The following is a 12879-nucleotide window of genomic DNA, read 5'->3' as shown; positions in this document are numbered from 1 at the left end:
GGCTAATACTTGGTTTATAAGACAATAAGGTGTTAAGCATGGGAACCATTCATGCCCATTCTTATTCACATTATTAAAGGATATCAAAGTAGGTCCTCAGGAGTGAGGAGATCATAGTTTGCTGCTGATACAACTTTGCTTCTAGATGAGTTTAGTGATACCCCTGTTACCACCACTTCCTGTTCATATCTTTCCAAATGTGAGAGTTCCTTTTCACAGTTAAAAACATTGAGTTGATTTCTTTCTTTATTCCTTTTCTTATTTTTTCCCCCTCTTTCGACGAATATTGTGGTTCACGATATTTGTTTGCCTAGCACTCCCATGTACTATTCTGACTCCCTTTGTTTTGTAAAGTTACATACTATTCTACACCTTACATTTCCTGGAGGTTTTTATAAATTTAGAGCTTGAGAATGGAAGATTTATTTGAAAAAGAAAAACTTTATTGAAATGAACATAATATGCTTAATATTCATTAATTGTGAAAACAATATTAGACATTCAATTACTTTTCCTTACCATCCGTTTTGGCTATAGGGTTATATGGACAAGCCAGTGAAGCCCTGTCTGGTTTCCTGTACTCCCAACCGAAAAGCTAATAGACTTTACCCTGAAAATTTTATCAAGTTTACATTTCAGAAACCAAGAGAAAGAGTTTGCAATGGCAACAAATTCAGCTAGGTTTTCCCTCTCACAGATTTGCACAAATGATCTCATTTATGGAAATTTGAAATCCTGGGGAGTTCCAACCTTGTTAATGTCTGAATTCAGTTAACTATAAACCAGCATGGTTCTACACATAACAGTAGAATGGCTTATACACTAATAGTGATAATCATGAAGTTTTCAACAGTAAATGAAAAATTGATTTTATTATTACCGCGGAATCATGTCTGTGTGCTCCATGGGCCATGGCATACCCTTCTTTCTGAACAAAGATTTCCTATATTGTAATGCTAAATCAAATTGGGAATTCGGAAAAGCCAAGGAGGGAGATAATAAGAACTTACCATGACATAATAGAAGAGTATGTCGATGATGGGAAGAAGGAAGAGGGGCAACAAGCAAACCTGAATCATATTACAAAACTACAATTAACTCAGATAGCCAAAAAAAATGGAGAAGGAATAGCCATTACGGTGCTAGAGTGGAAAATCGGCGGGTTGGATTAGATGCCGGGATAAAAAATCCTAGCGCTTGAGTTTCAGGTCGTCAAAGTGGAGGATGAATATTGTTCGTCTGCTAGGGTTCTTCACCGGTCGTGTTGAAGTGGTGTCCGAGCAGGTGCGAAGGGGAGTGGGACCTGAGCACGAGCTGGAGGACGGAGCCTGGCTGCAAAGTTGATTGGGCGGTGGGTGGGCCGGACACTTCAATGTCAAAGTCATTGCCCGTACTAGGAGGCGGTTAATTAGGGTTAGAAAAGGTGACATACTCTTGGGAGGAGTAGGTTCCTCCCTTTTATACTCTTCATTTGAGTAGATCTCTAGTGAGCAGGCTCACTCGTCTAGAAGCTTCCATCCACGGTCCAGGTTCCTAGGGAAAAGAAGGTGCCGCGCAGGTCTCCTCTTGGTTTGGGTCGACGGAATCGTCTGGTCGGTGGCTCGCAACCGAACCCGGATTTTTAGCGAGCTGGCTCGGAACAGTGCTCCAGCGTATCAACTGTGAGAATAGAAACTCGTGGTTGACGCCTTTGATTTACTCGCCTTTCTCCTCGATTGAATCCTCTTGGGTTCGGGACTCCATTGATGGAGTCCGTGCCCCTAACGCGCAAGTTTCCCCCGTCCGTTATTGGGAACATTGCCTTGGTTTTCGCGTCGAACATTTAATACTCATTATGATTGATTTGAAAGTCAGGGAAGACCACTATGCCCCTGCCTTTTCGCACTCTCCCTGACGGTTACTATTCTACGTTTCTTTCTTCTTTTTATTTCCAGAACTCCCTCTTTCTCATTTCTTTTCTTCCTTCAGTATTCTCTTCCCTACACTTTTGTCAGAACCCTCCTCTTCCTTTACATTCTTGGTTTTTCTGTGAGATTAGGTGTGCGCGTCTTCTATTTGTCTCTTCCCTGCTACACTTCCTGCATCTTCTAGTAAGCATTTTTCATTGGCTTTCATATCTGCCACTCTCGCTTTCTTTGTGAATCGTTGCATGTTTGCTTGGATTAACGTAGCTTGCATTTTTGCCTGGATTAGCATAGCTTCTATTAGATAGTCTTTAAGGGATACCATTAGGCATTTGCTTTTTGGATTTAGGCTTTAAACTGGTGCGAATATTAGGGAGTAATGCGTAAAATGTAGTTCCATTTTCTTCTTTCATTCTTACTGAGTTTTCGACCTCCCGGGTTGACTTTAGTGCTGCCCCTACTGTAGGTATGGCTCAGTGCCCGACAGCTCCAAATGTTGTCGATCGCTACATTTGGGTCACTACAGATGTAAAAGATACGGCATCCCGGATTACTCGAGAAGATCTATAGGCACTTCGGGATTTTGGTTCCCTGTGCAGAGGGGGTTCCAGAGGAAGCCAATTACCAGGTCTTTGTCCCAGGCGAGAGGGAGCATGTCTGCCACAAAAATATGGCAACACCTCGAGTAGTCGACTGGTTGTGGATGTATAACCGATGTTCACCACGCTAGTATCCGACTTCCATCTCTCCCTTCGTCATGTCATTGTTAAATCGTTGCGATGTCGCCCCTTCATAGCTTCATCTCAATAGCTGGACCGCCATCCGCTGTTTCGAGCTGGTCTGCGAATATTTGGAGCTCCCGGCCTCCGTCAACGTGTTCCTCTATCTCTTCTTGCTAACGAACCCCTCTCGGGAGGGTAAGACAAAGAAGGGATACATGTCTTTTCGAGCCGTTCAGGGCTGCAGGATCTTTGGACTTTGCGAGGACTCCTTTCACGGCTTTAAAATCACTTTCTTTAAAGTTAGGCTAATTCAGGGCCATCATCCCTTCTGGCTAACCCTGGAAGGGGAACGACGAATCCTGACCTATTGGAGCTTTGGGGCTAGCTCTGCTTATATGATAAATGTGACTTATGAGGGGTTGACTGAAGAAGACTGCCGAATATCCGACATTTTGTTGGCTATCTTTGGCACTAGAAATTTTAACCTTCATATGGTGATGGGGGATCGGGATATTGGTCAAGCCCATGTAGATAAGCTGTTTTTCTTCCACTTCCTTGGTTAATCTTGCCTTCGTTTCGAATTCCTGGTTTCCTGATATATTTACTTGTGTTTATTCCCTATAGTTTCCATGGCTGATGGAAAGACTACCATGACGGACTTGATGTCCCACTTCCTTTCTACTGATGACAGTGAAGAGGACTCCTCAGCGACCCACTTGGGGGGTCCTAGTGCTATCGTCGGAGAGAGATATGGCTAGGTCGTTGTCGAGGACCAGGGGGAGTCACAGCCCTCCGTTGACGCCCCGCCCGAGAAGCCTCCGGTGGATGATGCGTGAGCATCTGATACCTTTTTTCCTATCATTTTCTAGTTGTTTTTAGTTAGATTTTATTTAGTTTTACTTGATTTTAGTGCAAAAATTCTCTTTCGATGCTACTTTGAGTTGTTTTAGTATTTTTATGATTTTAGGTGAGATTCGGAGCAATTTGGCAGAGTTTGGAGCAAAAAAGGAAGAAAGCATGTGGTGCACGAATTGTAAATTACACTTTTTACAACTCGTACCACTAACCAGCAAGTGCACTGGGTCGTCCAAGTAATACCTTACGTGAGTAAGGGTCGATCCCACGGAGATTGTTGGCTTGAAGCAAACTATGGTTATCTTGCAACTCTTAGTCAGGATATTAATTAGTGGTTATCAATTGACTTGCAAATGAACAAGAGAGCATGAATTAAGGGTTACTTGTTATGCAGTAAAAGAGAATATGTTGCAGTTTTGGAGATGCTTTGCCTTTTAAATCTCTGTTTTCTCCCTATCTTCTTCACGCACGCACATCCCTCCTATGGCAAGCTGTGTGTTGGAGGATCACCGTTGTCAATGGCTACCATCCTTCCTTTCAGTGAAAATGGTCCAGGTGCGCTGTCACCGCACGGTTAATCATCTGTAGGTTCTCGATCATACCAGAATAGGATTCACTATCCTTTTGCGTCTGTCACTACGCCCAACACTCGCGAGTTTGAAGCTCGTCATAGTCATCCAATCCCAAAATCCTACTAGGAATACCATAGACAAGGTTTAGACTTTCCGGATTCTCAAGAATGCTGCCAATGGATTCTAACTTATACCACGGAGATTCCGATTAAGGAATCTAAGAGATACTCATTCGATCTAATGTAGAACGGAGGTGGTTGTCAGGCACATGTTCATAGGTTGAGAATGGTGATGAGTGTCACGGATCATCACATTCATCATAATAAGGCGCAAATGAACATCTTAGATAGGAACAAGCGTGATTGAATAGAAAACAGAAATACTGGCATTAATTCATCGAGGCACAGCAGAGCTCCTCACCCCCAACAATGGAGTTTAGAGACTCATGCCGTCAAAAGGTACAAAGTTCAGATCTAAAATGTCATGAGATCCGAAATAAAGATCTAAAAGTTGTTTAAATACTCAACTAGTAACCTAGGTTTACAGAAAATGAGTAAACTATGATAGATAGTGGAGAAATCCACTTCTGGGGCCCACTTGGTGTGTGCTGGGGCTGAGACTTAAGCTAATCACGTGCATAGGGCTGTTTTGGGCGTTCAACGCCAGCTTTGGATCCTTTTTTGGCGTTGAACTCCAACTTGTAACTTGTTTCTGGCGCTGGACGCCAGACAGCAACATGAAACTGGCGTTGAACGCCAGTTTACGTCATCTATCCTTAAGCAAAGTATGAACTATTATATATTGCTGGAAAGCCCTGGATGTCTACTTTCTAACGCAATTGGAAGCGCGCCATTTGAAGTTCTGTAGCTCCAGAAAATCCACTTTGAGTGCAGGGAGGTCAGAATCCAACAGCATCAGCAGTCCTTTTTCAGCCTGAATCAGATTTTTGCTCAGCTCCCTCAATTTCAGCCAGAAAATACCTGAAATCATAAAAAAACACACAAACCCATAGTAAAGTCTAGAAATATGAATTTTGCCTAGAAACTACTGAAAATAAACTAAAAACTAACTAAAACACCCTAAAAACTATATGAAATTAACCCCAAAAGCGTATAAAATATCCGCTCATCACAACACCAAACTTAAACTGTTGCTTGTTCTCAAGCAACTAGATAAATAAAATAGAATAAAAATAATTTAAGAAGCAATAATATCTCAGAGTTTTTGAGTGAAGCTCAGATTCTAATTAGATGAGCGGGACTAGTAGCTTTTTGCTTATGAACAGTTTTGGCATCTCACTTTATCCATTGAAGTTCAGAGTGATTGGCATCTATAGGAACTCAGAATTCAGATAGTGATATTGATTCTCCTAGTTCAGTATATTGATTCTTGAACACAGCTACTTTATGAGTCTTGGCCGTGGCCCTAAGCACTTTGTTTTTCAGTATTACCACCGGATACATAAATGCCACAGACACATAATTGGATGAATCTTTTCAGATTGTGACTCAACTTTGCTAGAGCCCCCAATTAGAGGTGTCCAGGGTTCTTAAGCACACTCTTCTTTTTTCTTTGGACCTTGACTTTAACCGCTCAGTCTCAAGTTTTCACTTGACACCTTCACGCCACAAGCACATGGTTAGGGATGTAACAACCCTAGTTTTTGAAAATCAAATAAATAGTTATTTGTGATTTATTTTATTTGTTGATAATTTTATTTTAAGAAAATTATTTTACTAAAGGTAATTAAATGGAGTTTCATGATAATTGGAGTTTAAATTAATTAGAATTTTTATATAATCTTTATTAGATATTTGGTATAATTGAAATTATAATTTTGATAATTGAAAAATAAGAAGATTTGTATAATTTAATTTAAATAAATTCTATTTTGAATGAATTATGTTATTAATTTGAACTCCTAGAAAATGATTTTATTAAAAATGATTAGATTGATATTTATAAATACTTTAAGTTTAAGTCAATTAATGTTTGTGTACAATTTTTATTATAATTCATTACTTTATAAATTGAAATTAAAGTTTCAGAGATAGAAAAATAATAGAGATTTGTATGATTTAATCTAAAAAATTGATATTTGAATTTAAATTGTACTTTACAAAATATAATTAACTTGTTCATTTTATAATGTAAATTAGAAATAATTGATTGAACCTAGCCATATGTTGATAAATAATGTTCCTAAATATTTTTGATAGAGTATATTTGATTTTAAAATTACTCTACCCTTCAATTTTATCAAAATATCTATTCATACCTATCTTTATTATTTTATAAAATCCTAATTTCTAACCCTAATTCCCAAATTGAATCAGAAACCCTAATTTCCCAAATTGGAAATCCTAACCCTAGAGACCCCATCCCTCACCCACGGAAACCTCAGCAAGAAAAAGGGGGAAAATGGAAATAGGGGAAGATGGGAATCAGAGAGGAAGGGACGGCGCTGGCTGGGGGGCCTCGCCGCAGTCGCCGTCGAGCTGAGGGAAAGAGAGGGAGCTTCACCGCGCCGTCATCCAACCGGTCGAGTCTGCTGCCTCACCGCCGCCTCCTCCATCGCGCGCTACTGCCGGCCTGGAACCGCTACCACCGCGCCTTGCTGTCACGATCTAACCACGTCGCCGCCGACCCGTGACGCTGCCTCCAGAACCGCGCGAAGGACAGAGGGAGGAGAGAGAGAGAGAGTTCTCGTCGGAGGAGAGAAGGAGCTCGTGCCTCACTGCGGTCACCCATGGAGCCACGAGCTGCGCCGATCGCCGCCGCGTCGCGTCGGAGAGGAAGCCCAAGACTGAGCGCCGCTGGGAGAGAGGAAGACACGGGCTGGAGGAGCTGCATCAAGTTTTCACCCAATGCCTTTCAAAATTCACGACCTCAAACAAGACTCTTTTAGCTTTTTATTGAATCAAATTCCAGATTAATACAATGTCATATGAAAAAGTTATAAAGTGAGAAACACAGCCAGGCCTTTTAGAATTCGGTTTCCAAAATCCAGTGAGTTATCCATACTCTTTTCAACATATCTACTTGGTTAAATAGGATATTGACATGAAATTTAAAATAAAGATTGTGGACACAGGAAGCTTGAAAATGCCGTTGGTTTCAGCTCAAATACTTACCAGAATTGAAAGTTAAGTGAGTTGGAAGTTGGTGCTTCTGCAGTAAAGAAACAGAATTTTCTGCAGAAACCATCAATCTTCAAAAATTCATTTCTCTCAAAATACTCATCAATAAATACTGAATTTTTCATGAGATGCTCAAAACACAGTAAAGTTTCATGCAAAAATAGTTTCATTCAAGTACATGACCTGGGATGCTCCCAGAAATTGATTCTTTCTACTGTCATGTATGCAGAAATTCTGCCTTAAGCATTTTCAACAACCTTACTTATCAAAAACCACATTTGAACTTATAACCCTTCCAAAATCACACGTTTAACCTCTTTCCAGTTATTCAAAATTGTCTTCATTGTCAACACAGTCCAAGAATCCAGAATCAATAATTCACACGATGTCAAGTACTTAAGCATCATCAAACCTTTTTCTTTTCTACACTATGCCAAGCATAATTTTTCATGTACACTCATCATCATTCAAACACACAATAACTCATCAATTCACACCAGCAAGCTCAGCAACAAAAGTAACACCATTTATTCTATCCCTTACACATTCAGTACGCACAATCATCAAATCAATCACCAACTACAGTTATAATTCAACTCAATTCCATCCATATCAGAGAAAACAATATCAATTACAACTTCAAACACTCACAACAAAGCCCAAACCTGAATTCAATAATCCAATTGAAGCACTAATAAAACATCATCAAACTTACTCCAAATTTCACAACCTCAAACCAAGCTTATTTCTATCAATTAGTCTCTCATAACAACGAAACTAATTACATTCACAGCAATAATCAAAACTCAATTCATCAGTTATCCATACCACAGCTTTTCAATAATTAACTCGGCATATTTCAATTTAATAAATTATACTAAATTAATCATTAAACACAGCAGCATCTAAATTCAATCACAACTCAAAATCATCACAACAATTAACTAACTTCAAACCCATTTCAAGCCATTCATGTCAACTAAGAGATTCTTAACCATTGTTAACCATTTGCACTTATCCAAATAACTTTGTAAGCATTCTAAATTAAAAACGTTAAATCCCCTACCTCAAAGTGTCGAAATCCATAGAAATTGGGAATGCTGCACTCATGAACAACAACCTTAATAGCAGCCATATCATCTCAAAGTAGTAGCAGCAACAGTTTGGCATCTCCGATCAACGGCAGCAGCATTATTTCCGATTCATTCTTCACTCTCGCAGTAGTAACCACGGTGGCAACAAAATAGAGTTCAAATTCAATGGAGTCGGAAATGGAAATGAGTTCAATAAAATTAAAACTACAGATAGCTTACAATAAATTATCGGAGCAGCAACAACAAGGTTTCCAGGCAGCTCCAGTGGCAGTGGGAAGCTTCAGTGTCAGCCAAACGGCGATGGTAACGGATCAGAATGGATCTAGAGCAAGGGCAGAGCAACAAAACCAACAGTTCCAGCAGTGGCAGTGGCTTCTTCTCAGATTCCAGAAACTAGATGCAGAAGTAGAACTGGCGAGCTTCTCCATTCGGTCCTCCAGCGATGATGTCCGGCGATGTAGCGGCGACATCGGCGACGGCGAAACGGCGGTGGTCAGTGGCGCGTCAGCGGCTACTGGATGCAGCTCCTCCAGCCCGCGTCTTCCACTCTCCCAGCGGCGCTCAGTCTCGGGCTTCCTCTCCGACGCGACGCGGCGGCGATCGGCGCAGCTCGTGGCTCCATGGGTGACCGCGGTGAGGCACGAGCTCCTTCTCTCCTCCGACGCAAACTCTCTCTCTCTCCTCCCTCTGTCCTTCCCTCAGTCCGTGGGTTTTTCCCGCATATAAAACAAATAACAATCTATAGGTTTCCCCGAGATCAATGATCATTCAGTTCGTGGGTACTTCCCGATTTTAACCAATTATCAATTCGTGGGCTTTTCCCCGTAGTTAAACAACTAACAGTTCGTGGGGTTTTTTCGCCTTTTATCACTTTTCATTATCCTTTCTAAAACGCAACAATTCACATATCAATTCGTCATTCTCTTTTTCCCTTTGAGTTCTTAACATTTTTCTTTAAACCTTTCTTAACTTTCTCAGGCATTTATCCATAAAAATCTTAACCATCAAGCCAGTCATAATCTCTACTTTAGCAATCTTGACTCAAGCCAACTTTAAAACTATTTTTCAATTTGGTTCTCTATCGAAAGACTCAAGAAAAATCATTTATTTTAAATTCATTAAACACTTTTCAAAACATAACCTCTCTTTGAAAATAATCGAATAGAACTCTTTCTCAAGTTCACTAACTTCACAAAGATTCAAAAATCATCTCTCTTACTATTCAAATTCAAATATTATTATTTCACCAAATTTCTAAAAAGGTAATCCTTTATTTCAAGCCCAAAACATAACTCTTTCTATATTGAATCAAATTCAAAACATAATTTCTTTCTTAAATAATTCAAGTTCGAAACATAATTCCTTTCCTTGGTAAATTGAACTCAAAATATTTTAATTCTTTTCTAAACTAAATAAAGCTCAAGTAATATAATTTTCAACATTCAAAGCATCTAAAATAACTTTTCAAATGAAACCTCAGGTTTTTATAAAATTTCGACAGCACCTCCCCTAAAACTCGGACTTAACCACCCTTACGGGTTCCCTCTTTCTCAACAAGTCTCCCCCTTTCCTCAACAACTACCAAATAAGAGGTTCTCAAATCAGTCAGAAAATTCACAATTTACAATAGCCAACAGTTCGGTCATAACCCACAATTCCCACATAACCCCTCAATTCAACTTTCACCTCATCAATTCGTAACTAACTTTCACTTATCATAGGATTCTTTCAAAATTAAACTCAATAAACTAGTATTCCAAGAAACTTGGTGTTGAGGTAATTTGGTCACAATAAAAACTTGTACCATCTCTCTTAAAATTCTGTTATTGTTTCCTAAGAAAATGCAGAAAAACAGCAGCAAGTAGTAAGTTTGATAAATTCCTTAAAAATCCAGTTTTCACCCAATGCCTTTCAAAATTCACGACCTCAAACAAGACTCTTTTAGCTTTTTATTGAATCAAATTCCAGATTAATACCATGTGATATGAAAAAGTTATAAAGTGAGAAACACAGCCAGGCCTTTTAGAATTCGGTTTCCAAAATCCAGTGAGTTATCCATACTCTTTTCAACATATCTACTTGGTTAAATAGGATATTGACATGAAATTTAAAATGAAGATTGTGGACACAGGAAGCTTGAAAATGCCGTTAGTTTCAGCTCAAATACTTACCAGAATTGAAAGTTAAGTGAGTTGGAAGTTGGTGCTTCTGCAGTAAAGAAACAGAATTTTCTGCAGAAACCATCAATCTTCAAAAAGTTCATTTCTCTCAAAATACTCATCAATAAATTCTGAATTTTTTATGAGATGCTCAAAACACAGTAAAGTTTCATGCAAAAATAGTTTCATTCAAGTATATGACCTGGGATGCTCCCAGAAATTGATTCTTTCTACTGTCATGTATGCAGAAATTCTGCCTTAAGCATTTTCAACAACCTTACTTATCAAAAACCACATTTGAACTTATAACCCTTCCAAAATCACACGTTTAACCTCTTTCCAGTTATTCAAAATTGTCTTCATTGCCAACACAGCCCAAGAACCCAGAATCAATAATTCACACGATGTCAAGTACTTAAGCATCATCAAACCTTTTCTTTTCTACACTATGCCAAGCATAATTTTCCATGTACACTCATCATCATTCAAACACACAATAACTCATCAATTCACACCAGCAAGCTCAGCAACAAAAGTAACACCATTTATTCTATTCCTTACACATTCAGTAAGCACAATCATCAAATCAATCACCAACTACAGTTATAATTCAACTCAATTCCATCCATATCAGAGAAAACAATATCAATTACAACTTCAAACACTCACAACAAAGCCCAAAGACATTCGCAGCCTTAACCTGAATTCAATAATCCAATTGAAGCACTAATAAAACATCATCAAACTTACTACAAATTTCACAACCTCAAACCAAGCTTATTTCTATCAATTAGTCTCTCATAACAACAAAACTAATTACATTCACAGCAATAATCAAAACTCAATTCATCAGTTATCCATACCACAGCTTTTCAATAATTAACTTGGCATATTTCAATTTAATAAATTATACTAAATTAATCATTAAACACAGCAGCATCTAAATTCAATCACAGCTCAAAATCATCACAACAATTAACTAACTTCAAACCTATTTCAAGTCATTCATGTCAACTAAGAGATTCTTAACCATTGTTAACCATTTGCACTTATCCAAATAACTTTGTAAGCATTCTAAATTAAAAACGTTAAATCCCCTACCTCAAAGTGTCGAAATCCATAGAAATTGGGAATGCTGCACTCATGAACAACAACCTTAATAGCAGCCATATCATCTCAAAGTAGTAGCAGCAACAGTTTGGCATCTCCGATCAACGGCAGCAGCATTATTTCCGATTCATTCTTCACTCTCGCAGTAGTAACCACGGTGGCAACAAAATAGAGTTCAAATTCAATGGAGTCAGAAATGGAAATGAGTTCAATAAAATTGAAACTACAGATAGCTTACAATAAATTATCGGAGCAGCAACAGCAGGGTTTCCGGGCAGCTCCATTGGCAGTGGGAAGCTTCAGTGTCAGCCAAACGGCGATGGTAACGGATCAGAATGGATCTAGAGCAAGGGCAGAGCAACAAAACCAACAGTTCCAGCGGTGGCAGTGGCTTCTTCTCAGATTCCAGAAACTAGAAGCAGAAGCAGAACTGGTGAGCTTCTCCATTCGGTCCTCCAGCGATGATGTCCGGCGATGTAGCGGCGACATCGGCGACGGCGAAACGGCGGTGGTCAGTGGCGCGTCAGCGGCGACTGGATGCAGCTCCTCCAGCCCGCGTCTTCCTCTCTCCCAGCGGCGCTCAGTCTCGGGCTTCCTCTCCGACGCGACGCGGCGGCGATCGGCGCAGCTCGTGGCTCCATGGGTGACCGCGGTGAGGCACGAGCTCCTTCTCTCCTCCGACGCGAACTCTCTCTCTCTCCTCCCTCTGTCCGCGTGGTTCTGGAGGCAGCATCACGGGTCGGCGGCGACGTGGTTAGATCGTGACAGCAAGGCGCGGTGGTAGCGGTTCCAGGCCGGCAGTAGCGCGCGATGGAGGAGGCGGCGGTGAGGCAGCAGACTCGACCGGTTGGATGACGGTGTGGTGAAGCTCCCTCTCTTTCCCTCAGCTCGACGGCGACGGCGGCGAGGCCCCCCAGCCAGCGCCGTCCCTTCCTCTCTGATTCCCATCTTCCCCTATTTCCATTTTCCCCCTTTTTCTTGCTGTGAGGTTTCCGTGGGTGAGGGATGGGGTCTCTAGGGTTAGGATTTCCAATTTGGAAAATTAGGTTTCTGATTCAATTTGGGAATTAGGGTTAGAAATTAGGATTTTATAAAATAATAAAGATAAGTATGAATAGATATTTTGATAAAATTAAAGGTAGAGTAATTTTAAAATCAAATATACTTTATCAAAAATATTTAGAAACATTATTTATCAACATATGGCTAAGTTTAATCAATTATTTCTAATTTACATTATAAAATGAACAAGTTAATTATATTTTGTAAAGTACAATTTAAATTCAAATATCAATTTTCTAGATTAAATCATACAAATCTCTA

The 12879-nt window shown here is 39.8% G+C and overlaps 1 protein-coding gene across 1 annotated transcript; it reads right to left on the bottom strand.

Annotated features, from left to right (window-relative positions):
- Window positions 1-505: 505 nt before the first annotated feature.
- LOC148553170 (uncharacterized) lies at window positions 506-12612 on the bottom strand. Its single transcript, XM_088494777.1, has 6 exons — window positions 8507-12612; window positions 8260-8400; window positions 1011-5033; window positions 881-943; window positions 779-793; window positions 506-595 (listed from the first exon to the last, which is right to left on the bottom strand). The coding sequence occupies exons 3-6, from the start codon at window positions 1077-1079 to the stop codon at window positions 506-508; spliced, it is 237 nt and encodes a 78-aa protein (XP_088350903.1). The 5' UTR covers window positions 1080-5033; window positions 8260-8400; window positions 8507-12612.
- Window positions 12613-12879: the final 267 nt, after the last annotated feature.

Source organism: Arachis ipaensis, chromosome B7, assembly GCF_059453495.1.
Source record: "Arachis ipaensis isolate K30076 ecotype BB chromosome B7, ASM5945349v1, whole genome shotgun sequence".
NCBI classification, from domain to species: domain Eukaryota; kingdom Viridiplantae; phylum Streptophyta; class Magnoliopsida; order Fabales; family Fabaceae; genus Arachis; species Arachis ipaensis.
The sequence above is the reverse complement of the archived record's forward strand: the minus strand, read 5'-3'. Positions and strand labels throughout refer to the sequence as shown.